At 52.2% G+C, this 22,973-nt stretch overlaps 13 protein-coding genes across 13 annotated transcripts; 6 read left to right on the top strand and 7 right to left on the bottom strand.

Annotated features, from left to right (window-relative positions):
• The first annotated feature begins 719 nt into the window (after positions 1-719).
• BJY04DRAFT_113824 (uncharacterized protein) lies at positions 720-1,932 on the top strand. The gene is made up of 2 exons (XM_073708200.1): positions 720-999; positions 1,080-1,932. Exons 1-2 carry the CDS (start codon positions 909-911, stop codon positions 1,742-1,744), a joined length of 756 nt encoding a protein of 251 aa, XP_073568107.1. The 5' UTR covers positions 720-908; the 3' UTR covers positions 1,745-1,932.
• A 52-nt stretch (positions 1,933-1,984) lies between these two features.
• On the bottom strand, positions 1,985-4,339 carry sti1 (Hsp90 cochaperone STI1). The gene is made up of 5 exons (XM_073712329.1): positions 4,199-4,339; positions 3,933-4,126; positions 3,160-3,880; positions 2,517-3,108; positions 1,985-2,467 (listed from the first exon to the last, which is right to left on the bottom strand). The coding sequence occupies exons 1-5, from the start codon at positions 4,261-4,263 to the stop codon at positions 2,315-2,317; spliced, it is 1,725 nt and encodes a 574-aa protein (XP_073568106.1). The 5' UTR covers positions 4,264-4,339; the 3' UTR covers positions 1,985-2,314.
• Positions 4,340-4,541: 202 nt separating this feature from the next.
• Positions 4,542-6,021, top strand: BJY04DRAFT_113808 (RPC34 RNA polymerase subunit family protein). The gene is made up of 2 exons (XM_073708199.1): positions 4,542-4,938; positions 5,001-6,021. The coding sequence occupies exons 1-2, from the start codon at positions 4,685-4,687 to the stop codon at positions 5,815-5,817; spliced, it is 1,071 nt and encodes a 356-aa protein (XP_073568105.1). The 5' UTR covers positions 4,542-4,684; the 3' UTR covers positions 5,818-6,021.
• A 1-nt stretch (position 6,022) lies between these two features.
• On the bottom strand, positions 6,023-7,538 carry BJY04DRAFT_113805 (putative PHD finger domain protein). The gene has a single exon (XM_073708198.1). The coding sequence runs from the start codon at positions 7,353-7,355 to the stop codon at positions 6,126-6,128; it is 1,230 nt and encodes a 409-aa protein (XP_073568104.1). The 5' UTR covers positions 7,356-7,538; the 3' UTR covers positions 6,023-6,125.
• Positions 7,539-7,704: 166 nt separating this feature from the next.
• BJY04DRAFT_196205 (arrestin (or S-antigen), N-terminal domain protein) lies at positions 7,705-10,344 on the bottom strand. Its single transcript, XM_073712328.1, has 5 exons — positions 9,771-10,344; positions 9,600-9,716; positions 9,340-9,552; positions 8,691-9,260; positions 7,705-8,631 (listed from the first exon to the last, which is right to left on the bottom strand). The coding sequence occupies exons 1-5, from the start codon at positions 9,981-9,983 to the stop codon at positions 7,936-7,938; spliced, it is 1,809 nt and encodes a 602-aa protein (XP_073568103.1). The 5' UTR covers positions 9,984-10,344; the 3' UTR covers positions 7,705-7,935.
• Positions 10,345-12,039, bottom strand: BJY04DRAFT_196194 (esterase/lipase family protein). Its single transcript, XM_073712327.1, has 9 exons — positions 12,017-12,039; positions 11,717-11,957; positions 11,657-11,667; positions 11,465-11,554; positions 11,380-11,418; positions 11,197-11,326; positions 10,907-11,143; positions 10,809-10,843; positions 10,345-10,736 (listed from the first exon to the last, which is right to left on the bottom strand). The coding sequence occupies exons 2-9, from the start codon at positions 11,836-11,838 to the stop codon at positions 10,711-10,713; spliced, it is 690 nt and encodes a 229-aa protein (XP_073568102.1). The 5' UTR covers positions 11,839-11,957; positions 12,017-12,039; the 3' UTR covers positions 10,345-10,710.
• BJY04DRAFT_113776 (uncharacterized protein) lies at positions 11,842-12,291 on the bottom strand. The gene has a single exon (XM_073708197.1). The coding sequence runs from the start codon at positions 12,225-12,227 to the stop codon at positions 11,997-11,999; it is 231 nt and encodes a 76-aa protein (XP_073568101.1). The 5' UTR covers positions 12,228-12,291; the 3' UTR covers positions 11,842-11,996.
• A 360-nt stretch (positions 12,292-12,651) lies between these two features.
• Positions 12,652-13,323, bottom strand: BJY04DRAFT_209349 (uncharacterized protein; the record flags this gene model as incomplete). The annotated part of the gene is made up of 5 exons (XM_073714109.1): positions 12,652-12,825; positions 12,916-13,016; positions 13,139-13,172; positions 13,228-13,266; positions 13,321-13,323. 5 exons carry the CDS (start codon positions 13,321-13,323, stop codon positions 12,652-12,654), a joined length of 351 nt encoding a protein of 116 aa, XP_073568100.1.
• A 104-nt stretch (positions 13,324-13,427) lies between these two features.
• On the top strand, positions 13,428-14,118 carry BJY04DRAFT_196154 (protein PET117). Its single transcript, XM_073712326.1, has 3 exons — positions 13,428-13,713; positions 13,774-13,975; positions 14,033-14,118. The coding sequence occupies exons 1-2, from the start codon at positions 13,528-13,530 to the stop codon at positions 13,951-13,953; spliced, it is 366 nt and encodes a 121-aa protein (XP_073568099.1). The 5' UTR covers positions 13,428-13,527; the 3' UTR covers positions 13,954-13,975; positions 14,033-14,118.
• A 949-nt stretch (positions 14,119-15,067) lies between these two features.
• Positions 15,068-17,093, top strand: BJY04DRAFT_196148 (indoleamine 2,3-dioxygenase family protein). Its single transcript, XM_073712325.1, has 5 exons — positions 15,068-15,773; positions 15,830-16,143; positions 16,199-16,359; positions 16,409-16,711; positions 16,764-17,093. The coding sequence occupies exons 1-5, from the start codon at positions 15,283-15,285 to the stop codon at positions 16,965-16,967; spliced, it is 1,473 nt and encodes a 490-aa protein (XP_073568098.1). The 5' UTR covers positions 15,068-15,282; the 3' UTR covers positions 16,968-17,093.
• Positions 16,931-19,252, bottom strand: BJY04DRAFT_196144 (Leucine Rich Repeat domain protein). The gene is made up of 7 exons (XM_073712324.1): positions 19,205-19,252; positions 19,059-19,141; positions 18,831-18,965; positions 18,673-18,783; positions 18,501-18,625; positions 17,063-18,449; positions 16,931-16,990 (listed from the first exon to the last, which is right to left on the bottom strand). The coding sequence occupies exons 1-6, from the start codon at positions 19,218-19,220 to the stop codon at positions 17,120-17,122; spliced, it is 1,800 nt and encodes a 599-aa protein (XP_073568097.1). The 5' UTR covers positions 19,221-19,252; the 3' UTR covers positions 16,931-16,990; positions 17,063-17,119.
• Positions 19,253-19,309: 57 nt separating this feature from the next.
• BJY04DRAFT_196143 (uncharacterized protein) lies at positions 19,310-21,468 on the top strand (the record flags this gene model as incomplete). Its single annotated transcript, XM_073712323.1, has 4 exons — positions 19,310-19,703; positions 19,756-19,836; positions 19,885-21,081; positions 21,137-21,468. Coding segments are annotated over exons 1-4 (1,651 nt in total), but the record flags the coding sequence as incomplete, so codon positions are not given.
• A 211-nt stretch (positions 21,469-21,679) lies between these two features.
• On the top strand, positions 21,680-22,789 carry BJY04DRAFT_221222 (NAD(P)-dependent alcohol dehydrogenase; the record flags this gene model as incomplete). The annotated part of the gene is made up of 1 exon (XM_073717051.1): positions 21,680-22,789. The coding sequence occupies one exon, from the start codon at positions 21,680-21,682 to the stop codon at positions 22,787-22,789; it is 1,110 nt and encodes a 369-aa protein (XP_073568095.1).
• Between the last annotated feature and the right edge of the window lie 184 nt (positions 22,790-22,973).

Below are 22,973 nucleotides of genomic sequence, written 5' to 3'. Positions count from 1 at the left end.
TCGTTGTTCCTTTCCCTGCATGGTCTTCTTTGTGCGCTGCCTCGCCCGAACGAACCGCGAGAGTTTGCTATGGTCTTGGTGGCTAACTTTAGAACAACCCGTAGCCAACAGACCCCTTTGGTGCAATGCTCAGTATAAACTGAATGTTGTGATGTCCAATCCGCGTCGACGTACAAGATCAACAGCCTTTGGTATGCCTTGGCATCTCCAGCCTTGTGCTTGGTTGACATTGCTCCCCTCGGCTTCCAGCCTTTCGGTCTGGCTTGGACCCCTACAATTAAAGTTATGATTAGCGGCTTGTATGGTTGCCCTCGGGAACACACCCTTTTCAATTCTGGGCTCGGTGGCTATGTCAAACTCTGGCAAATCATAAAGAGCCCTGGAATGACGGTGTACTCGTCGTATGCTCCTTCCAGCCACATAGGGGCCACATGCAAGCCCTCGAAAGGTGCGAGATGGACATGGTGGAGTGCTCAGCTAATGGTCACATTGAAGGAATTGGACTTTTTCTTGAACCTCAACATGTTAAATAGGGCTTTGGTTCCCCTCGAAATCAACACCCGGACTGTTCTACTCCCCACCCAGAGCCTATTCTCCATCAAAAGCAACGATGAGATTCGGAAGACGCACTGCAGGCCGTGGCAAGCCTCCTGCTCGGACATCCAGGGGACCACCACATCACCCACCCCCCAACGGCCATCACTCCATGCAGCCAGCACCATACTACCAGCCAGTCGGTGCTAGCCATGAGAAGAAGAAGAGCAGGGGTTGCAGTCCGTTGCTCATCTGGCTCGCGGTTCTCTCTTTCCTTACCATCCTGGTTATGGGTGGTATGTCCTTCTGCTTCTCCTATATCTCTCGATAGATATTAACCATCCACGCCATCAGTCTTCCCCATAATCGGCTGCATGACCAACAAAGCAGGCCTGGACTCTCTCTACCTCGTACAGCTCCGCCAGAACACATCCCAAGATATCGAATTCGGGATTGGATATTTCGGTACGCTGCCCAACCCTCCTACTGTCTCCCTACCCTACTCCATACAATCCAACCCAATCTAACATCCGCTCCCTCCATAGGCGGCTGCATAACCACAACCGAAACTTCCTCCTCCTCCTCTGACTCTAACTCCAACTCAACCCAAACCCACTGCATCACAAACCTCCGCACAAAATCCGCCCCCGACATCGCCGAGCTCTACACCGAGAACCTCCCCTCACAATCCCTCCCCCAACTAACCCAATTCCTAAACACCACCATCCCGCTCATCCAAGACCTCCAAGACTCCGTCTTCTACTATCAACTCCCGGTCCTGCACTACGCCCTCCTAATCCTCAGCAGCCTAATCCTCTGGGTCGCCCTAATGAGCTCATCCCAAAAGCGGCGGTACAAATTCACACTATTCCTCGCCGCGGTATTCAGCGCCATTGCACTTGGCCTCGCGCTGCTGATGGGCGTGGGGTCATTACAGGCGATGAATGCCCTAGAGGTTTTGGCGTCTGAGTCCGGCTCGGGGATCAACTCAGGCAACGACAGCTCAGACGACGATAATAATCTCGTACTGGACATCGGCAACGGAATCACATTTCACGGCGCGCACCGCCTGGCGAATGTGCAGTATGCGCAGGCTGCGGTCGTGGGGCTGTTCTATATTCTTCTGGGCCTTATGTTTGTGAGGAGGAAGGAGGAGGGGATTAGGGCTGTGGCGTTTGTGCCGAGTATGCCGAGGTTTAGGAGGAGGTAGATAGATGTGTATTTAGAATCTATGGATGGTGGGTTGAGGATGAGGGCTGGGTTGGCTGGAGGGAGGTATTGGTTCGTTTGTGTCTGTGAAAGTTTCTCGTGAGGGGTGGGATGGGGTGGTACCTAATGTTCTTTGGATTGAGATTAATGAGTTTATGGAGGTATCTAATGCTGATCTAGTTGGAGGGTACGATGTTCTTGGAATTGGATCTTCTCTGGTCATGTTCAGGGTTTTATCTTGTACGAGCGTAGACTGACGTGGGTGCTCAATTTCTAGGAGTAAGGGATTTACCGATGACTTATGCATTGATTATGCCATTATTAGCGAGGGAATGCCAAATTCTGCTTCGCAGAATAGAATCATATCACGATGCATAACTAGCCAAACTCATAAAGCAAAAGAAAATAGAAAATGCATTGTCATTGTCATAGCCATTATCATTTCGAACTTCGGTATAGACGGAATATGAAATAAATATGTTATGAGACTCATGAGAACCGGTCCTTTCCTTCCCCTCCCTTCATTCCTGCTTCGTTGATCCAACCCAAACTTCATTCACCGAGCAACACTTCACCGACCAAGACGGATAACACCAGCAGCCATAAGCTTCTGGATCTGGAGACGGACTTGGGTGTTCTTCATGTGCTCTTGCAGGGCGGCGGGGTCACCCTTGGCTTGTTGGAGGATGCTCTGCATGACGGGGTCTTGGAGGATGGACATGATCTGGGATTTGAGTTAGTAATGTTGACGGTAAAGAGCGAGTAAATCATACCTCTGGGTCTTTCTGGATGCGCTCCATAGTCTCTTGCTCGGTCTCACCAGCGCGAGCGCTGAACTGAGCGTCAAGAACCTTCTGTTGCTGCTGTTCGAGTTCGCGAGCGTGAGAACCATCGTCGTGTTCCAGAGCATCGCTGCAGGCGTCGATAGCGCGGCTGTATTCGTGCATGGCGACAAGGGCCTGCGACTTGCGGATGTAGGCGCGGAAGAACTTGGGGTCGCGAGCGATGGCCTCATCGCAGTCCTGCACGGCTTGAGGGAAAGCCATCAGCTTGATGAGAGCAGCGGCGCGGTTGGAGTATCCTCGAGGATCCTCGGGGGCGCGCTTGGTCATCTCGGTGAAGGCGTCGACGGCACCGGGCCAGTCGGCCTCCTGGAACTTCTTCTGGCCGAGTTCGCGGGCTTGCTCGGCGGCTTCGGGGTCAACGTAGGCCTCCTTCTTGGCCGTGTCGCGGGCCTTTTCGGCGTTGCGCAGCTTGGTGAGAGCGTCGGGTGTGCGGTGTTCGGTGAGCGATTTGTTGTAGTTCTCGATGGCCTTGTCGAGGTCTCCTTGCTTCTCGTACGCGGTACCAATTCTGGTGAAAGCCCTGCAGATGTGGTTAGCATTTCTCACAAGAATGTTAGGACGCCGGTCCTACTTGGCAATGATCTTAAAGTCCGCGCGGTGCTCACGGCCTTCCTCAATAGCCTGTCGGCAGGTCTCAATGGCACCCTGGAGGTCGCCCTTCTCGAACTTGGCAGCACCGATGTTGTTGAGGTATGTGACGTCCTTGTTCAGCTCCCAAGCCTTGGTGTAGTGTGTGATAGCCTCATCGAACTGCTTCTTCTTGTAAAAATCGTTTCCAATCTTCTTCTCGGCATCACCAGCCTCCTGGGCCTTCTTCTTGGCGATAGCCTCCTCATCCTCGGGCTCTGGCTCAGGTTGCTTCTTAGGAGCGGATGGGCGGACGTCCGGCATCGGCACGTCCTCCTCAGCCTCTGTGGCACCCGACGGGCCAGTGGCGCCCTCAGGGGGAGCACCAAAGCTCATGTCAATGCCTAGCAACACACTCATAACCTGCAGGAACCGCGGATCCTTAATCTCCTCTCCAATGTTGTTCGGGTTCTGTTGGATTCGCTTGAGCTTGGCCATGAAGTCGCCGTCGGCGAGAAGTGCGGAGGTCTTGGGGTTGGAGGACAGTTTCTGGAAAAGCTGAGGGTCGTTGAAGATGCCACCGAGTCCGCCCGTAGGGTCTCCGGTAACACCGTCAGCCTGGGCTTCAGCCTCAATGGCTCTCTTGACAGCGTTGAAACCGTTCTTTGCTTGTTCGTTTGTAGGTTCGATCTTGATGGCTTCTTCGTAGGCATCGTGGGCGGACACTGCGAGGGTTAGCAATTTGTAGGATTTACCTGACAATGTAGAGAAACGCACAAAGATCTCCTAGACCACGGTAGGCAGCTCCCTTTCGCTGGTGGCCCTTGGACCAGTCTGGCTTGATTTCGACAGCCTTCTCGGCATCGGTGAGGGCTTCTTCGTATTTTCCTTGGGCAGCGTACACGGCAGAGCGGTTGGAAAAGAGGACATGGTTGCTAGCATCGAGTTCGATCGCTTGAGTGAACTTCTCACTACTCAACCATCAGCACACTGGACTCGATTGCCTGACCTCTCCTCACCAAAGCGGGGTAGCGTATACTTACATGGCAGTCGGGTAGTCCTTAGCAGAGAAGGCCTTGTTGCCCTCAGCCTTCAAAGCGTCAGCCATAGTGAGATGTCTAACGGAGTGTGAAAGATAGCAAGGTGAAGGTTTGCGGAGAGTAAACAACAAAGTCAGAGGTGCTCTGGCGCCGACGCAGGTAATATTGAGGAACCTCCGAGCTTCTGGAAATTTCCGAGCCCAGGCGCTGCACTGCTTGTAGCCTGAGCCTTCAGGCATCAGCAAGCCGGGGAGCTCTGACAGGCGCTAAGCCGTTTCTGACTCAGACCCGCCAAAAAAAACATCTTTTCGACGATTCACTGCGTGACTTTCTCTCTCGGACTTGCGCCTGCTCTTCTTCAACAAGGACAATCCCACTGTCAGTCGACCTGGCTATCGTCTGATACTTGCCGCGCCCGGATGTATCTCTGAGAATGCAAACGCTGGAGCCCCGACGGTGATTGACGCTCGGTTTCAACTTCCACCCATCATGGCCTCCGCGGGGTCTGGCGGCTCTGTGCCTGAGCTCGCCTCCAGACTCTACGATGCCTGTATCAGCAAGTTCGCTATCGATCACCTCTTCTACCAGCAGGACCTTCTATCGCTAGATATAGTCCCTAAGGGCGACCTCCCCCTCCTCCTCCAATGCACACAGTCCCTCGTCGACCAGAAACTATTCCGCCTGCTCCAGGGTAAAAATGAGCGGCTCGCATGGAAGATCATTCCAAGAGAGGATGCCGAGAAGTAAGATTGGACTCGTGATAGCCATCACCACTCCATCGCGTACTAAATCCCGTTCTCTCCAGACTTCAAAACCTCAGCCCCGACGAGAGTTTAGTATACAATGTGATCCATTCAACAGGGCGCTCGGGCATCTGGGTCCGCGCCATTCAAGGCCGCACCAACCTCCACAAATCCATCCTAGACCGCTGCCTCAAGTCCCTCGAAGGCAAAAACTACATCAAGAGCGTTCACAATGTCAAATTCCCTAGCCGGAAAATGTACATGCTGGCAGGCCTTGCACCCAGCGAAGACGTCACAGGCGGAGCATGGTTCACAGACGGAGTCCTCGACGAGAACTTTATTGGCGTCGTCTCGGGATTCATCGAATTCACAGTCAGCCGCAAGAGCTGGTACGAGGTCCCAGCCGCCGACAAATCGCGCAACAAGCGTCTCAAGACCGCCGCTGGAAGCGTGGAGGTGAAGAAAGAGGCCGGCCAAAAGTCTTACCTCCCCTACCCAGCCGGCTACAAGGGATACCCGACAATTGCAGCGCTAACAACCGCCGTCAACCAAAGCGGCATCACGCCCGTGCGCCTAGGCGAGGAGAGCGTCCTCCAACTCCTCGAAATGCTCTGCTACGACAATAAGCTCGTCGCGCTGAATAACGGCGAATTCTACAAATCCGTGAAAAACCCCGACGAAATCAAAGCACAGCAAGCCCGCAAGCCAGGCGAGGATGCCTCTGCCGCTGAAGACAGGCTCGTGAAGAACGGCATGACGGAGGTGCCCTGCGGCCACTGTCCCGTATTCAACCTGTGCGTCCCCGGTGGCGCAGTGAGTCCAGAGAATTGCGAGTACTTCGAGACTTGGATTCATGAGAAAAGTCCGCTGTCGTTCTAGGTAGTTAGTTTGGTTATCTGGTTCGGCCTGGGCGATTGGCTTGGCTATACTATACGATGGCTCGTGTTTTATTTGCATAGCGATGGCGTTGCATATCTTTTGGGGATAGGGTCTGCACTGCATGTCTGATATAGAATAGGCATGAGAAGGGCTGTTCAGGATTAGTTAGTATTTAGAATCTACGATCCATGGCCACTTGGAGTCATTCCTTCGCAGCACCGTTCATATAGTAGGAATGTGAGATTATAGGGATATACATGCGGGTCGTAAGATGTCATGAAGAGCGCATCACTATTACAGTCGATCACCTAGTCAAACCCCTTCGCAGCCAAACAATCAGGACAGTACCACTTCCCAACAGGCTCCCTCGTCAACCCGACACACTTCCAGTGAAACCACTCAAACTTGCAATCCTCATTATCACAAGCCACCATGTCCCCATGGCTGACCGTCCGACAGGTACAATAAACCTTCGTGTCCTCGTTCCCCTCGTCCTCATCATCATCATCAAGATCGAGCCCGCCGTTCTCAGAATCAGAAGTATTCGCGGAGCTGAGCATGGAGTCGTCTTCCTCGTCGTCGCCGCCAGAGGGGGATTTCTTGTGCGAGATTCCCTTGAGGCGGCTAGAGGATGATGAGCGCTTTGTCGGTTTGAGGCCGGCCTTGAGTTTCTTCAGTTGCTGGTGCGGGGCGACCTTTTTCGTGAGGGCCTTTTTCGTGATTCCTGCGGAGCGGGGGCCGGCGCTGCCGGCGCGGCTGGAGCCTGGGGTGCCTGGTTTGGGGGTGCCGGGGCCGAGGGAGGATTGGCGGAGGTTGGAGGAGGCGGCGGGGAGGGTGCCGAGGGTTGCGTTGAGGCGGCGGCGTTTGCTGTCGATTGCGCCGGCAGAGGATTCCCGTTGGCGTTGTTGGAAGTGGGCGGCTGCTGAAGCGGGTGTTGCAGGGGCGGAGGAGCGCGCGGCGTTCTGCGATGCTAATGCGGAGGCGGAGTTTGCGCGATTGAGGGAGAGGTTGAGGCGTTGGCTTGCGCCTAGGGGGTTTGCGTTGCCGGAGGATGCGGTTAGGGGGGCGGTATATGAGGAGTTTTCGGTGGTAGAATCGGGAAAGAAGATCTTGGGAGGGTCGCGATATTGGTCTTTGTTGTTGAAGAGAGATGGGATGGGAGGGTCGTTGGAGAGTACGCCCTCGTTTTGAAGATCGCGGATCTTGACGTCGAGTTTCTTGATTTGCCGATCCAGTAAGATACACGCTTTCTCGCTGAGCTGGATCTTCTCATCTTGTAATTGGTGTGACCGATCGAGGTTCTGCAATATGATCTTCGAATATTGCTCTTCTTTCGGGTTCGGCGTGAGACTACCGTTGGCTTTGATGAACTTTTGTATACTCGCGTCGCGGGAATTGATCACAGAACGGCAATCTTGAATGACCTTGTCTTTGGCTTGTATTTCTTCCATTAAATGGTTGATCTCCGCTGGGAGGTTGGCGACATCGTGCACGAACTGCTCGAGCACCGAGGCGCAATCTTCCTGGCCGTGGGCCATCTCCGCGGCCTTTGTTCCGGATGGTTGAACGAGTCGCAATGAAGCGCTCGAAGCGTAGCGAGGCGTGGGGCAGTACCGGATTTTATTCTTTCAGCCCGGATAGACAGAGTAAAAGCGATCAAGCGGTAGTCGAGTTTAGATGGAATCGGTCGGGGATAACTTCGTTTTGATGGGCGATGTCTGAATCATTCAATCATTTAATCTTGGTTTGCCTGGGCCGCGAATGCCCTGGAGGACTCGGAAGCGGAGGAACAGCTATTCCGCCGGACATGTTCCGCGCTCGGACTCTCTTGACACACTACTCTCCTTACTACTGCCTACCTATCTACTTTGGAAGTTAGATAATATGTTCTAATCAAAAGAATGGCAGCTCTATTGGACTGTCTGCGCTGCAGAATGTATTATAAACATTAGCTTGCAACAAGAAATAAGAATGGTATCAAGAATATGCGGGAGTATAGGAAGAAAGGCTCATTGAGGGTCCCATAACTCCTTATGCAATTTTGGTATAAGGCCGCGCCGTCTAAGTGGCGGATGAAAGTCAAGGATCTGCCTTCGCAGGATAAGCCAGAAGAAACCATCAGAGACCGGTCTCGGGTCTTGGGTTTGCATTTGTTCGACTTGGATTAGGCACCGGTTTCCTGTTGGGCACTCCGAGATTCATCCTCCGAGATGGCCTCCGTTCCTGTCCGTGAGCGGGCCTGGAGCTTTCTTCTACCGGCTGATACTGCGGTGGGCTCTCTTCCATTGGATTTGGAGATCTCTGAACCTTGAGTATACTCTGGTGGCGGGCCGGGGCTCCCAAGGGCGATCCGGAACGAGACTCTGGCGGGGTAGATGGTAGCATGTCGAAGGACTCGGAAGATGAATTTGCGCCATGGTTGCTATAGATCGGGTTGGACGGTTTAGGGGCTTCTCCAACTGAGGGTTTCGCATCAGCTCCGGAATCAACGGAAGATCTGCTAGAAGAGGCATCTGGTGGGTAATACTCGCGACGAGGGCCATCCAAAGGACTGAGCGACTCAGCCATTGCGTCTTCGTAACTCGGCGGAGCATCGTCCAGGCCTTCATCGGGATTGAAAGCAGGAGGAGCTGCTGGCCTTGGGGGCATTGGAGGTCGTTCCGAGTCGTCTTGCCGCGGCCAACTTGGCGTGTGGGTGGGGGGTTTAGGCTTGACTGGCGTATTAGTGGCCATCGCCTCCAGCAATGCTGGAGGTGGTGTAATGCCGGAGTAGACTCGAACAGGCACTCTCAAGGGTATGACAATGAGTTGCGACTGTCAAATGAGTTAGAAACACTTGACCGCTTCACCAATTGTTCTCAGATTCCACTTACCGTCATATTTCCCACCGTACCATGGGCCAGCCCGATGCGCACCTCGAGCTCATAGTTTCTCGAAATATTACAAGTTTGGAAAGAAGGGGCAACAGAAGTGGGCAGCGACAGGCGCTTCCACATATTGTCGTCAATGGTCCATTCTGTGCCGGCAGGATCTCCACCTCTCCCTAGGGGAATTCCCATATTGCTGAGGCTCAGAATCACCCAAGAACTGTTTTCTGTTCGCTTTAGGTCTTGAGCTTGGATGTGGGTGTATGAGATCAGTTCAATTTGCACCATCTGTAGAAACACCGTCTCGAATGATTCAGACAGCTTGCTAACTAGAACGCGCATCGGTATAGGCTCATTGCAGGTGAGTATGGAGGGATTCGGTAGTCGGAGGTCAGCAGAGACACGGAGAGAACCTGCAGAAGGATCTTTGAGGGATAAGCTAGAGCCCTTGCGAAATAGGCTCTTGGGAGATGGTGTTGGACCGGTGGTGAACTGGTGCTGTCGCCTGGCGTACGCTTCTTCCTTTGGGTTGCCAGACCTAGGTGGCTCTATGGGAAGGAAAGTGAGATTGGTGATCTGAGTGTGAAAGTTAGTTGGCTGTAGAAATGACCGGTATTAGGGCTCCCGGAGGAGAAAGCCTAGGAACTGCACTTACTGCTCGGAGGTTCTCTTTATAGAACTGGGGGCGAGACACGGTGGCTTTGACATAGTATTTGATCTCCGCCATTCCTGGGAAGCCAGACAGCGATGGGGGTAACGTCCGCTTTACGTGACGATTGGCCTGTTTTGCCATCTCAACCTTGAGCCCCGACCAATTGAGGTTGGTGAGCATGCTGTTGTGCGGGTTGCATGCATTATTAAAGGGAAACTATAGCAGTCAGCCTTGGTTGATGTACCTCATACAGAAAGACTCACCTTGAACCGAAATGGGTACTCGTATCTGCCTGCAGGCAAAGTGAAAGCAGTAGTCGGAGATGCTTGGTTTTGGACTAAAGCTGGGTCAGGGAATAGATCTGTCACTTTATACAGCAGCTATACTAAGTATCAGTGACCAAGTCATGCACGAAAAAATTGGGAATGCCGTGCCTTGTGGACCTCAAGCTCCGTACGCTTCTTGTCCGATCGTTCATCGTTCGGGTATCGAGGCCCCGCTAGACGCGTGCGACTTTCAGCCTCTAATTTGACCTGGATCCCGGCTATTGAAGCTTCGGAAGGTAGAGTGAGAACAACCTTTCCGGTAATAAAGTCGAGATTGGTAAAATGTGTGTGCGCACGATCCAAATGAATGGCAACAGACATGGCGAACGGGTTCGGGGTTACTCGCGGAGCAGCCGGATTGCAGTCTGAGCGGAGGACGACCAACCACGATCCCACAACACTGGGGGTCTTGTTTTGGCTGTCTCGGAAGCTCCAGATACTCTACTACGGATGGTCTGGAGTACGCGGGAGACGGAGAAGAGTCAAAAAATGAAAGTAATTCGAAACGAACTACAAAGAATATACGGGAGAAGAATGACGTTAAGGCTGAGGAACAGGAAGGCTGGCCGACAACCGTGGGGCAGTTGTTCTCGGCGTCTTCGGAGTCGAGCGATCGATAAGAGGAACAACAACAACACGCGATGCCTTCAAGGGCAGTGATGATGTGGATACATTCCAGATTATATTCTCCTGGGTGCACACCTAGTGCATGCTGTCATTGATATACTCCTCGCCAGAATATCTCCTATTCGGTTGCCTTCCAAAGATTCCAATTATGGACCTGCCATTGGCGCTAAGCCACCGTCGCTGCGTCCATGGCATACAAGGGTGCACCGCCACCCTTGATCACACCAGTCAGCCCACCAGGAACTACGCGACTGCAAGAGACTGAGACCGGGGCGAATTGAAAAAGGAATGATGCCGCTCAAAGAGGGTCGTTTGGCGCCGTTTGCCAAACGAAATCGTGCATAGCCGAGAAATACCCCGGTAGGGCTCTCTAGGCACCAAGATTCTAAGTCACAATCTACACAGCTCTATCTTAACCCCTTCAAAGTCCTTCCTTGGCAAGCATATCTGTGAAAGGAAAGCGAGCTTAGCCTTGCTCGTGAAGAGCGTACCATGACGCAAGCGCCAATTAACACATACCAGCAATGTCTAGATAAAACGCAACAGCGTTAAATCTGTGGATAATCAACGAGTCAGCCACGAAACTGTTCTTCCAGGTTCAGGGGCTCAACACGAACTTCGGCTTTTGTCCAGTGATCTCACCAGCGAGCCACTTGAGTCGATTACTCCAATTGATGAGGTCCAAGTGGCTCACGCCCATGAGAGTTCCCTTGTACCCGTGGTCTCCTCCCCATTTGCTACTAGCAACACTGACTAGTCCGTCATTGTACCCTTCCATTTGCTGTAGCAGACGGTGGGACAAGCGAAAGACAGACCAAAGCCTTGGCTCCATAACTGCTCCATAGGAAAAGTACCTGCGACAGTGCGACATCAGCCCTATGAAGGTGGATCCTTGGACGACACGTACCGAACATCATGGATATCTGGTGTGCTAGGATTGAAGGTTTTCTCCATATATTCGCGCGTCAGCTGGGAGAACGCCCCCGACTCAATGCTGATCCTCTCTAGAAGGTAATAGAGCTGGGCTAGACGATCATCTATGAGGGATATCTGTTAGCGATGTACTAAGAATCGAGTTGCGCAAGCGCACCGCCAATCTGGTGGAGAACATAGTCTGCTACTGCAGAACCTGGTTTCCATTAGCATCTTGTCGAAATAGTCCGGAAACAACTCACCCCTATGTGGGGTAGCGATAGTCGTCAAGGACAAAACCTTGAAATCTTTAGGCTTTAGATGTGTGATCATGTATCGTGAATCAAGTCCGCTTTCTCTCTATTAACGACGGCCGGGAGCGTTGATGCGACTGTAATATCTCACCCCTGCAGACATGTGTGAGCAAAGGCTTGATCATGGAACAGCGCGGCGTACCATGCTATGACTGCATCATGTCAGACAGGCCATACACAAAAGGAGAGTGCGCAACGTACGCTATAATGTTTACTTCTTTCCCCCGCGCAGTTGAGGCAATGTTCTCTGCAAGTGCTTTAGCGCGCATCTCGATAGATGCCGACGGAGGCACAGTTGCGGTATGGACTTCCACGCCTTTCATCGACAGCGCTTCCTTAATGCCTCGCCAGTACTGCACACCAGGAAGAAGAGGTCCAGCGAGCCGTAGCTCCGCAAATCCAAGCAGGCCATGTGCGAGGATTATCGGACGCTGTGGGGTATCTGTTCATTTTTGATCAACAACAATGTTCGCGAGCTCTATCATGAAATGTCGGTATTACCATAATGTCCTCTAATCACCGCATACTCGTCCCTAATGACCTTGCCAAAATCCTCAAGACGTGGATCAGGGGCGTTTCGCGAACTGCTGCTACGTGATGAGCTGAAACGCCGTACGGAGCAGCTTGGACAAATATATCGGAACGAGCGATAGCTGAAGCTTAGAAACTTGGCGCTCTTTGTCATGAAGGCACCACCAGAAGTGCCTTTCATGTTTTATGCTTGTGCGTTTAATATAGGAGAAGAATACGGAGTATTGTTGCGGCCAAGCTCAAAACATGTGTAGATGCAGTGTGACGCAATTGGTGCCTGAGGCTGATAAATAGCAAAGCATCATGCATGTGATAATATCAATCAATCGAAAACGTACAAGGTATAGATATCAGAGTACACTTAGAGAAAAGTGTCCGGATTGAGGGACAAATCTTGCCAGCCACTTGTATAAAATATGCCATGAGTCGTGGTTTGAGGGGAGATATGGGTTTACGACAGCGCTTCATAGACCCGATGCTGTCTCTGGAATAAGACCATGATACAATCCAGACACTGTAGGATGATAATGGCTTTATAGGCTCTAAAGCAGCAAATAAACTGAGTATGTTCACAATCACCGATGAAATCAACTCGCACCCACAACCTATGCCTTGACAACGATCTTCGCAGACGGCTCGGGCTTCACGTCTGTGAGCGCGTGGATCAATTTCTCAACGACCTTAGGACCCTTTTCTTTTCCGGCCTTCTTGATCTCCGCAATCTTGGCTTCGGCTTCCTGGTTCGCTTCCTCCTCGGCCTTCTTGTAACCACTCGAGTGCTAGAAGAGTATATGACGTTAGCGGGTCCGACCGTAAAGCGGCCAAGGCATATCTCTCCGAGGAGATGTCCTGTCGAAAGCAGGTCTCACCTGTCCTTCAAACTTCTTGAACTCCTCCTCCTTCTGCGACCTGTACTCTTCGATCTCCTTCTGCGCCTCCGATCTGGCGTCCCTTATCCGCTTCGTACGGTCTGTTGACCAGCGTCGATTAGTGATCATATAATCGTTGGTTTAGGGTTCGTACATTCTCTAGCTGTATAATGCGACACGTCAGCATCTCGTAGAGTTGGTGGGGTTCGAGGAAGCAACTTACCTTGCTGAACAATCTTTTGGGCGTCCCTCTCGGCCTGGTATACGAGTTAACCCCTATAGTTTTTGATAGTGACACCCAGTATAGCTTACTTCGAGAAGCGTCTGAATGCCTGCGGAGTTCTGAGCGGACTATAAGAGAGTTAGCATCTCCTGAATGGGTGGCGATAACAGTCGCAGACTCACCATCTTGACGGATGAGGACTTTAAGCTAGTATCAGTCGGCCCTATAGTAAAGCGTCGGCGAAAAAAAGAAGTATATGAGCTCTGAAACTGAAGACGAAGCTCAAGATGCGGCGTTGAGCTGGGTCTCCGCACTACGGATGACCCTCTTGGGCGGTCGTTTGTTCTGCCGCCCGACACCGCCATCACCAAGGGTATCGTCTCACCAGGATGCCTTTTTCCAACTCGCAATTGACCCTTATCAATCGGCTGATCTTCGATATTTTTGCTCTCTTTGTGGTACTACAAACGATACTCAAGATGTCGCGAGCTTCAAAGCTCACATTCCTCGGCACAAGCTTAGCCACCGCGGGAATCGTCTACTTTGTCCACTGGTCACAAGAACAAGAAAAAGCGGTACGCGAGGAGATTTGGCTGTTACTATTTACTCTTGAGACTAATATCCTTTTTCTACAGTCCATGCATAAAGGCGTCGAACGAGACATGGAGAAGCAACGCATTCGACTAGAGCGACAGGCCGATTTTGAGATGCAGAAACAGCTTGAGGAGGAGTACCGCAAGATCCAAACAGTATCTCCGAGTACAGACGGGCCGCCGGCGAGTGGGGGACAGACAAACTTGAATTCGGGATCATGACACCGTTGCAAGGTTATAACTGGTGAGTTCAGGTTCTCCGCTTGCAGATGAGCTTGGTGCTAACAATCTGATGATGTAGTGTATAACTGTATTATAGACACGATATGTACATTATTGACGACTTAGACACATCTAATAATCAACACCGCTCTTATACGTTCCTCCTTCTTATCGATGTGGTGTTTATTTTGGTGTTATCTTCGTGGAGCCGCGCAGACTCATACCATAGCTCTTATTGAACGCAGCCGCGTTAGCCGTCACATCGAATCATTGGGCCGGCCAACCGATTCATGAGTGATCGCTGCGGCTGCCTGACTGTGGCAACCAACGATCTGCATTCATTCTGGCTCAGATCTCCTTATGAGCCCCGATATAAGATTACAGGATTGGCTCTGGAAGCGCGAAGACCTGTGCCTCTTGAACTCTCATGCCACGAGAGTTCCAAGCGCCATCAGGTCTCTTCACGAATTTCGAAGCCCTATGCCATGCCCACATGGTTTTGGCTATCTAGACTCTACCCACTAGTTTCGTAGTTGGTAGTGTCAAATAGACGCACGACAGTGCTTGGCGGGGAGTGTTTGCGGGGATGAGCTGGGGTTAGACTCGAATAGCATGCTTCAGAGCTTCTAGGTTTCGGCTTTCCGTTATCTCGCACATGAACCTGATCAACTTGGCACGAGGCCGGCTACAACCGGAGGCCGGGAGAATTCCGGCCTCATACCCAATGACAACTTCGTGGCAACCTCCGATGGGGATACTGGGCTTGGGTTACTCCAACATGACCTTCTTCCTGCTTCGAAATGAGTCTGTGCATAAGCCCGGACTCTGTTTTTCACTATGTAGGCTAGTCATCACTGAATGAGAGGTTTCAGGAGTGTATTATGCCAGAGTAGTGATATCACGTGATAGAAAACAGCCCTATTGGTGCCAAGCTTTTGTATAGATAGGACGGTATATAATCACATAAGAAACCCTGGGGGTATGTGAAGAGCTGCTGGGGATGGCTTTCCTGGTCATTATTGCTTATCAGAAGTGTGTAAACTTTGATTTTGCAACAGTTCCATCGGTTATTTTTGACGCCCTGCGTGATCTCTTTCTCTTTCGTAATGGACCCTCTGAGGCCGGAATTGATACCGGCCTCGAGCCATTATAAGAAGCTGCTGCTTTCCTGCCAAACTCCTTATCTCTCTCGTCCTTCCTCTACTCAGAAGAAGCCCAATTACTTTTTCACTCTCAATTTCATTCATCTCCTCTCCAATATCCATCAAGAGGTCTTTTATATCACCCAGTCATCCGTGTCCCATTTTCCTTTGTTCCCTTTTAGACACCATGTCGCCTGCCAAAGTCATCTCAGACTCCCCACCCACACTTGAGCTCTTTCCTCACATCCATGATGACCCCTCTACCTTGTCTCATTCCTTAGACCCTTTCACCATCACCACTTCCACAGGCTTCTTGCCTTACCTCACCTCCCCTACTACCCTCCCACATGCCTTCAAGCCTCTCATGTCCCTGCTTGATCGTCTCCCTGTCGTCAAGCAAAATGGGTCCCCGGGTCTGCTGGCCACCTACGAGTTAGGTCCAGCTGTTCTAGAGCTCCCCGACTTGACTGATGAAGTTGACAAGCTCGTCACCCCTGACGGGAAATTGGACCTCTACAACATCATGGCCGTCTTCCGTGACTATTCCTTTGTTGCCTCTTCCTACCTTCTTGAGCCATGCTGGGAGAACTGGTGCAAGAACCCAGACGGTGGTTACGGTCTCGGTCGAGAACTATTGCCTAAAGCTGTCGCTAGACCCTTGTATCGCTGCGCAAAGATGTAAGTCACCAACACCCTTCACACCCGTCGAGATGGGATATGTATTGACCTTTCAGCTTGGATATTCCTCCCTTTATGTCCTATGCAGCTTCATATGCGTTGTTCAACTACACTCTCGAGGATTCTTCTAAAGGTCTCGTCTACTCCAACCTGCGCCTGGTCCGGGGTTTCGAGCGTGGCCTTGACCCTCGCAGCTCCGAAGCTGGTTTTATCTTGACACACATTGACATGGTGAAGGATACACCTGGTCTGATTAGTGGTGCTCTTCAAGTCATCGACACCATACAGCAGGGTGGTCCTCGATCCACTGTCAACGATGGGTTCCGAGAGATCCTTGCCTCAATGGAAAAGATCGAAGCCGGTATGGAAGGTACGTTGTCGAAACACTGTTCTCTATGTAAGAGCATTAAACTTACACTACATAGACATGTGGGCCAACTCTAAGCCATCAGAGTACCTCTCATTTCGCGTCTTTATCTTTGGCATCACCTCGCAATCCATGTTCCCCAACGGCGTGATCTACGACGGTGTAGAAAATAACCACCCTCTTCATTTCCGAGGCGAAAGCGGTGCCAACGATAGCATTGTACAATTTATCTCATGTTGGAAGAAAATCACAAGGCTAACAACAATAGATCCCCCTTCTCGACCACCTGCTCCAAATCCCAATGCCAAACACGCCCCTAACCAAGATCCTCCACGAGTTCCGCGCATACAGGCCTCTCCCTCACCGTACATTCCTCGCTCACATCCGTACAAAGGCAGAAGAACTAGGTGTCCGTGATTTTGCTCTGAAGGACACCGAAACCGTGATCTTGTTTCTCCGAACACTGAACCACGTCCGAAGCTTCCGCTGGAGACACTGGCTGTTCGCAAGGGAGTATATCATCCGTCGCACACCTCACCCGACTGCTACTGGGGGAAGTCCCATTGTTACGGTTTGTCGTCCTTTTCTCTGCTCGCTCAGCAGTTGCTAATATTTACGTCTAGTGGCTCCCAAACCAGCTATCTGCCGTTATGGATATGATGATTTCGATCTACGACGAAGTCCTTGCACCCCTGAAAGCTCAAGGAACTGGTGACTACGACGGCAGCCGCCAGAAGCTCGTCGAGCCGATGATGGAGCTAGTCCGCGATCAGAAGGAGAAGCTAGCGAAGGAAGTCGAGAAGTGGTGTAAGGAGCGAGGCGTATAGACTCATCATTCCACCCCAAGCATGTATGTGCATAACTCTAGCAGTGATAGGTAGTGATAAAAGACCCCGAAACCAAAGAAGATAAAACATCATAGACTTTATTCAATAAACTACTTTTCCAATCAACGCTCATACCAAGTTGAAGCTAAAGCTCAAGTAACAATAACCAACCCCTTCGACCGCCCATAATCAATGGCATCCGACGAGATATTCTCACACCCCTTCACATAGACACACTCCACCCCACCCCCAGGTCCATCCAAACCCCCAGCAATCCCATCACCCGGAAGTGCCATCCTCTTCATCCCAACAGCCGCCTTAATCGCCACGCCCGTAACATCAGTAAACGAAATATTGAGCACCCTCAACCCCTCCAAAATCATCACGACCATGGAAACCGACGCATCGTCAACGCCCATAATATGCGCCAGGTTCAGCGTCTCGATCTTAAACCCCCGACCAGAACCATACTCGAACTGGCGCAGGATCTCAATGAACGCGATCGCAGTCACGCGGAAACAGCTGTCGATGTGCAGGATCCGCAGGGTGGGCTTTGTGCTCAGCAGGAAGGAGGCGAGGGTTAGCGGCGTGGCCCAGGGGACGTCGCTGAGGATTAGGGTTGTGAGGGCGGGGAGGTGGAAGGGGGGTTGATTTTGGGAGTCAACATTGCCACTTGCTGCTGATTCTGTTCCGGCTATTTCTGTGTATGGGTCTGGGTCTGGTGTGGTGAAGGCGAAGGGTAGAGCTTCGGCTGCGGCGCCGCCGCGGATTCTCAGGAATTCTAGCGTGGGTGGGAGTCCGAAGTCTCCTGACATGTAGAGGCCGCTGATGTCGAGTTTTTTGAGGTTTGGGAGGTCGGCCGGGTTGAATGTTGGCGGGGCGAGGACGAAGACTTCCGGGTTTGAGTGGAGGCGGAGTTCGGTGAGGTTTGCTATGCTTAGTGGCGTTGAGGGGTCGATTTGGCGGGGGATGTACAGGGCTGGGGTGTAGTTTTGAGGCACGCCGGATTCGGTGGTGCCGAGGGTTATACTTCGTAGGTTGGGGAGGGATGAAGGCCAAGTTGTGTGTGCGGAGGGGGTCTTTGAGGATCGGTGGATTTCGAGGCGCTGGAGATTGGGGAGGGAAGTTAAGAGGGAGGCTGTGATTGATTGTGGGATTGTGGTTTCGGCTGATATGAGGAGCACTTGGAGGTTTTTGCTTGATTTAAAGAGCGCGAGGATGTCTTGTGCGGATGAGGGGGAGTGGATTTCCAAATGTTGGAGGTTCGGGCACCGGCTGAGGTATTCAAGGACTTTGCGGATGGAGGCTTTGGTTAGGTTTGTGACTATTGCTGCTGTGAGGGTTGCTTTTGAGCGGCGGATGTAGGAAAGGGCCGATGACCAGTGAATCTTGCTTCGTGCGTTTGTAAAGTCGATACGGAGCCAGAGATCCCGGACTGAGGTGAGGAAGCGGTCCCAGCCTTTGGAGACGCGGAGGATGGCGCTGTAGCCTGGTTAGAGGAGTAATAAGAGACAAGCAAAGAGCTGGACGTACACAATCTGTTTGAAGTCGAAGTGTTCCAGCACCATCCTTGCTATTTCTAGCGGAAAAACTGTAAACGGGTCATAGTTGTTGGATACCAACTTCGCGTGGAGCTTTGTGTGCATTTGCTCCATGACCTGCGCCGGTCAGTTACATATAGTAGATGGGATAGGCATATGTTTACCTGCCGCCGTGGGTTATCCTTTGATATTGTCTTTAGTGCGTATGCGTAGACTTCAAGGGCCTTCTCAGGTTTTCCGTCTAGTAGTAGAGCTTTGGCGCAACGTAAATATCCCTAAAATCATCAGTATAAGAATTAGAAGAAACACGACGAGCTCTTACACGTTCATCCTGCTTGTTCTGCTTGATCATTTGCTTGGCATCTTTCAACGCTTGGTCGTACCGTAAGAGTTTGGTGTATGTCGCTGCTCTGTTGTCTAACACTGAGAGTGCATCTACATCAGGACACTTGAGTGCCTTAGGCATCAATTAGATAATGCTCAGAATGGCCGCACAGCAGCGATATGTCCGGAGACAGAACCAGCTGCAGAGGAGAAAGCGAGTGATTACCTCCGAAAAAGCGCTCACGGCAGCATCCCAGCTACCCTGGCCGTATAGAATCTGGCCCTGGCGTTGGAGCAGCCCGGCTTCCCCTACAGCTTGTCAACAAAAGTCAACCATCTACGCGTGGAAAGGTCAAGAATGCAAGGAATTACCTCTTGGGCCCATCATCAACCATTCACACTAGCAAGGATCATCTGACTATTGCTCCAGAAGCCGTTAAGATGATCACCAAGCCTTCAACGTCTGATGCGGTCAACCTGGCAACCAGCGCCACAGAACGGGCGGGGATCAGCACTTGTGGTGTCTACCGTCGCCCCAACAATTAACGGTGTTTACTTTCTTCCCCTTTCGGAGTTTCAAGATACGATCGTTTTCGAGTCGCAACAATACTCTCTCGAGGCACATCAACCTCGCTTTTATCTCTATACTAATCTTCCAGGCGCTTGCAGGACAAGCACGCCGTTCGTCATGGAGCCGCAGGGAGATCTGCAGGCTGCTTCTACATACATTAATAATGTCTTATTGGCTCGAGGGCTGGTGAAGAGTGGCCGACCGATTGATTTTGCAAATCCAAATGACGAGGAGGGTGGAGTCGCGACCACGATGGCGAGAATTATCAACTTGGTCAATGATCTGGTTCTGAGGCGAGACGTAAGTTTCGCCCTTGCTTTTTACCCGGCGCATTCTGACTGACTATTTGAAGCGTGAAGCAGAGCATCGAGAGAACCTTGCGACGACGATAAGGACGCTGCGGGCGGAGGACTCGCATAAGACGGTGGAAATCGTACGTTGTGTTTGGACAGGGGCTTACGGACAGGACTAAGTTTTGCAGGAAAAACTCCAAACGAAGAAGTCGGAACTATCGCGATCGCTGGCGCTGGCCGATGCACAGGAACGAGCACTCAAAACCAACATGTCGACTGCGGAGGCGACTATCCGGGGGCTGAAAGATCAGGTCCAGCGCATGAAGACGACTGTGCAGCAAGTTCGGGCTCAGTGTGCCAACGATATTCGCAAGCGAGACCTCGAGCTACAGAAGCTGAAGGCACATCTTGCGGACCGACAGCGGGGGAGAAGAGACGGACTAGGCGTAACGACGATCAACATCAATCCGACTGCCAGCCAATCCAGGTCAAGGTACCTCTCAGGGGGTGAGGGTGTGAATGACCCGGGGTACAGCCTGAAGGAGGAAACAAACGAATTTCTTACGCAATTGTGTCAGACACTCAGTGACGAGAACGACTCGTTGATTTTCCTCGCGCGAAACACCGTCCACACCCTGAAGGAGGTACAAGGACTATCGGCAGCAGAAGAGGCCACAGATGATGGATATCCGCAAGCAGCGTCGAGCACAGCGCAGAAGTCGACCAACGGTAGCCCTGCCGTAACGAACCTGCCAGCATCCTGTGAGGAGCTATCCGGCGAAATGGACCAAGTACTGGAGCATCTACGGACACTACTCACCAACCCGTCATTCGTACCCTTAGAAGAGGTCGAGGTGCGTGACGAAGAAATCAAACAACTCCGCGAAGGCTGGGAGAAGATGGAAAGCCGGTGGAGGCAAGCGGTCACTATGATGGATGGCTGGCACAAGCGGATCGCACACGGGGGAGGCTCCGTCCGAGCGGAAGAGCTTCGGATGGGCTTGAAGCTCGATGTCCAGGTCGATTCGAAACAGTCTCGGCTCCGAGACGGCGACGTCGCCATGCACTCGCCAATTTTCGAAGACCAGGAAGAAGAAGATGCTGAGTTCGAAGAAGAGATGGCTGAAGCAACGATTCACAAAGATTCGGCGCCTCCAAAAGAGCAACCTCAATCCAGCTCGAGTCGGGCCTTGAAAGAAAGGAGCGACAACACCGTATCAGCTGCACGCCTACCACGAAAAGAGGCCGCCTTTTCCGAGAAATCGAACAAATCATCACCTGAGCAAACACAAGAAGACGACACGATGCCAATAAAGGCGCACGCCTCCGACGCCGTAACGCGGCGACCATCAAGAAAACGAGTCGAGCCCAAAGGGCCGCGTCCGGTGAGTCTAGTACTCTTTCCAATACTCAACCCCCAGCTAACATCATAATCAACAGGCCCCCACCCGCATGAGCGTGCACCAAAAACTAGCCGCCGCTGAAAGCGAAGCCCGCGCCGCCGAACAAGCACGAAGGGAACAAGAAAGTCGGAAGAGGGCTCGAGGAGGGAAGCTCGCGCGGAAGAAGACCGGCGATCGGAGGAGGAGTACACTCACGACCGATGAGCTGGGGGAGTTGATGGGGATGAACTAGCAGGCAGCTAGAGCTAGAGTCTAGCACCGTATACCCTTTTTGTTTTCTAATTTTTATATTCGGTGTCTTATATTTATCTCCCATCTGTTTGACATTATTTTGTCAAGAGCATCGAATAATGCACAATAATGATAGTCACGGCATGAAAGTGAAGCTCCGCAAGCAACCTCGGCACAGGGGCTTTCGGTTGATCTCTCCAATTCTTATAAAGTTTAAGTGTCTTCTCCGCATTTACACTTACTTTACATCTACGTCTACGTCTACGTCTACAGCTTTCCCAATCAAAATACCTCTCGCTACTACTCTTACTCCACCATACTCCCTCCTCATCAACTCAAAAAATCTACAATGCCCGACCAATTCACCGGCTGGGTCTCCCACTCCCCAACAACCCCCCTAACCTACACCTCCTTCACGCCCAAACCCTTTGAAGAAACCGACATCGAAATCGCCATCACCCACTGCGGCATCTGCGGCAGCGACATCCACACAATCCGCTCGGGCTGGGCCCCAACCGACTACCCGTGCGTCGTGGGCCACGAGATAATCGGATTCGCAACGCGCGTCGGCCCCCTCGCATCCGCATCCCAACCCCACAAGCACAAGATAAAAGTCGGCGACCGCGTCGGCGTCGGCGCACAATCCTCCTCCTGCGGGAAGCCCGACTGCGAAGCCTGCGCCGACGGCGAGGAATCCTACTGCCCCAAGATCGTGGGGACATACAACTCGCGGTATCCAGACGGGAGTAAAGCGCACGGCGGGTACGCGAATAAGTGGCGCGGGCCCGGAAAGTTCGTGTTCTCTATCCCCGAGAAACTGAGCAGCGAGGCTGCGGCGCCATTGCTATGTGGTGGGGTGACTGTTTATGCGCCGTTACGACGATTCGGCGCGGGGCCGGGGAAGAGCGTTGGTATTGTGGGCATTGGCGGGCTAGGGCATATGGGGCTGCTGTTTGCGAAGGCGATGGGGTGTGACAGCGTAACAGCGATCTCGCGATCGAGCGCGAAGAAGAGGGATGCGGTGGGGTCTCCACCAGGTGCGCTGGGCGCGGATGTATTCATTGCGACGGCGGAGGAGAAGAATTGGGCGCGGAAGTACTCGCGGACGCTGGATTTGATTATCTGTACTGTCTCTGGGGAGAATATGCCGCTGAGTGGATATTTGAGGCTGTTGAAGAGGGGTGGGGTGTTTGTGCAGGTTGGAGCGCCGGAGGAGCCGTTGCCTGCGTTACGGGCGTTTTCGCTGATTCAGAAGGGTGTTAAGGTGACGGGGTCGAATATCGGGTCGCCGGGGGATATTAGGGCGATGCTGGAGTTGGCGGCTGAGAAGGGGGTTGTGCCGTGGGTGCAGACGAGGGGGATGGAGGAGGTGAATTTGGCGTTGGAGGAGATGCATGAGGGGAAGGCGAGGTATCGGTATGTGTTGGAGAATGGAAAGAAGGCGGCGGGGAAATTGTAGTGCCTACTCAGAGTACGTATAGTACCCTAATAAACCAGGACTCAGGCTTAGCGGGAAATGTACGCGGAGTAGAAGGTCTTACGAACACGAGCAGCGGAGCGCGTGGCTGGGGTTACTTAATCGGGGTGCTATCCCCGCTGCGCTAGACTGGTTTGGGCAAAACTTACGGCATACGAGATGCAGT

This window comes from Aspergillus karnatakaensis, assembly GCF_047715665.1.
Source record: "Aspergillus karnatakaensis strain CBS 102800 unplaced genomic scaffold BJY04scaffold_47, whole genome shotgun sequence".
Lineage (NCBI taxonomy): Eukaryota > Fungi > Ascomycota > Eurotiomycetes > Eurotiales > Aspergillaceae > Aspergillus > Aspergillus karnatakaensis.
The sequence above is the reverse complement of the archived record's forward strand: the minus strand, read 5'-3'. Positions and strand labels throughout refer to the sequence as shown.

Bases quoted from the DNA above. Each gene is read 5' to 3' on its own strand.
- BJY04DRAFT_113824 (XM_073708200.1), top strand. From the start codon at position 909: ATGACCAACAAAGCAGGCCTGGACTCTCTCTACCTCGTACAGCTCCGC. The intron at 1,000-1,079 runs GTACGCTGCCCA...CTCCCTCCATAG, and splicing joins ATTCGGGATTGGATATTTCG to GCGGCTGCATAACCACAACC.
- sti1 (XM_073712329.1), bottom strand. From the start codon at position 4,263: ATGGCTGACGCTTTGAAGGCTGAGGGCAACAAGGCCTTCTCTGCTAAG. The intron at 4,127-4,198 runs GTAAGTATACGC...ATGGTTGAGTAG, and splicing joins AAGGACTACCCGACTGCCAT to TGAGAAGTTCACTCAAGCGA. The intron at 3,881-3,932 runs GTGCGTTTCTCT...TAACCCTCGCAG, and splicing joins CCGTGGTCTAGGAGATCTTT to TGTCCGCCCACGATGCCTAC.
- BJY04DRAFT_113808 (XM_073708199.1), top strand. From the start codon at position 4,685: ATGGCCTCCGCGGGGTCTGGCGGCTCTGTGCCTGAGCTCGCCTCCAGA. The intron at 4,939-5,000 runs GTAAGATTGGAC...CGTTCTCTCCAG, and splicing joins CCAAGAGAGGATGCCGAGAA to ACTTCAAAACCTCAGCCCCG.
- BJY04DRAFT_113805 (XM_073708198.1), bottom strand. From the start codon at position 7,355: ATGGCCCACGGCCAGGAAGATTGCGCCTCGGTGCTCGAGCAGTTCGTG.
- BJY04DRAFT_196205 (XM_073712328.1), bottom strand. From the start codon at position 9,983: ATGTCTGTTGCCATTCATTTGGATCGTGCGCACACACATTTTACCAAT. The intron at 9,717-9,770 runs GCACGGCATTCC...TACTTAGTATAG, and splicing joins CGGAGCTTGAGGTCCACAAG to CTGCTGTATAAAGTGACAGA. The intron at 8,632-8,690 runs GTAAGTGGAATC...CTCATTTGACAG, and splicing joins GTACGGTGGGAAATATGACG to TCGCAACTCATTGTCATACC.
- BJY04DRAFT_196194 (XM_073712327.1), bottom strand. From the start codon at position 11,838: ATGAAAGGCGTGGAAGTCCATACCGCAACTGTGCCTCCGTCGGCATCT. The intron at 11,327-11,379 runs GTGCGCTTGCGC...TATCCCTCATAG, and splicing joins TGTTCTCCACCAGATTGGCG to ATGATCGTCTAGCCCAGCTC. The intron at 10,844-10,906 runs GTTCGTGTTGAG...GATTATCCACAG, and splicing joins ATCACTGGACAAAAGCCGAA to ATTTAACGCTGTTGCGTTTT.
- BJY04DRAFT_113776 (XM_073708197.1), bottom strand. From the start codon at position 12,227: ATGAAAGGCACTTCTGGTGGTGCCTTCATGACAAAGAGCGCCAAGTTT.
- BJY04DRAFT_196154 (XM_073712326.1), top strand. From the start codon at position 13,528: ATGCCTTTTTCCAACTCGCAATTGACCCTTATCAATCGGCTGATCTTC. The intron at 13,714-13,773 runs GTACGCGAGGAG...CTTTTTCTACAG, and splicing joins CACAAGAACAAGAAAAAGCG to TCCATGCATAAAGGCGTCGA.
- BJY04DRAFT_196148 (XM_073712325.1), top strand. From the start codon at position 15,283: ATGTCGCCTGCCAAAGTCATCTCAGACTCCCCACCCACACTTGAGCTC. The intron at 15,774-15,829 runs GTAAGTCACCAA...TTGACCTTTCAG, and splicing joins TTGTATCGCTGCGCAAAGAT to CTTGGATATTCCTCCCTTTA. The intron at 16,712-16,763 runs GTTTGTCGTCCT...ATTTACGTCTAG, and splicing joins GGGGAAGTCCCATTGTTACG to TGGCTCCCAAACCAGCTATC.
- BJY04DRAFT_196144 (XM_073712324.1), bottom strand. The intron at 18,626-18,672 runs GTAAACATATGC...TGACCGGCGCAG, and splicing joins AGGATAACCCACGGCGGCAG to GTCATGGAGCAAATGCACAC. The intron at 18,450-18,500 runs GTACGTCCAGCT...ACCAGGCTACAG, and splicing joins TTCGACTTCAAACAGATTGT to CGCCATCCTCCGCGTCTCCA.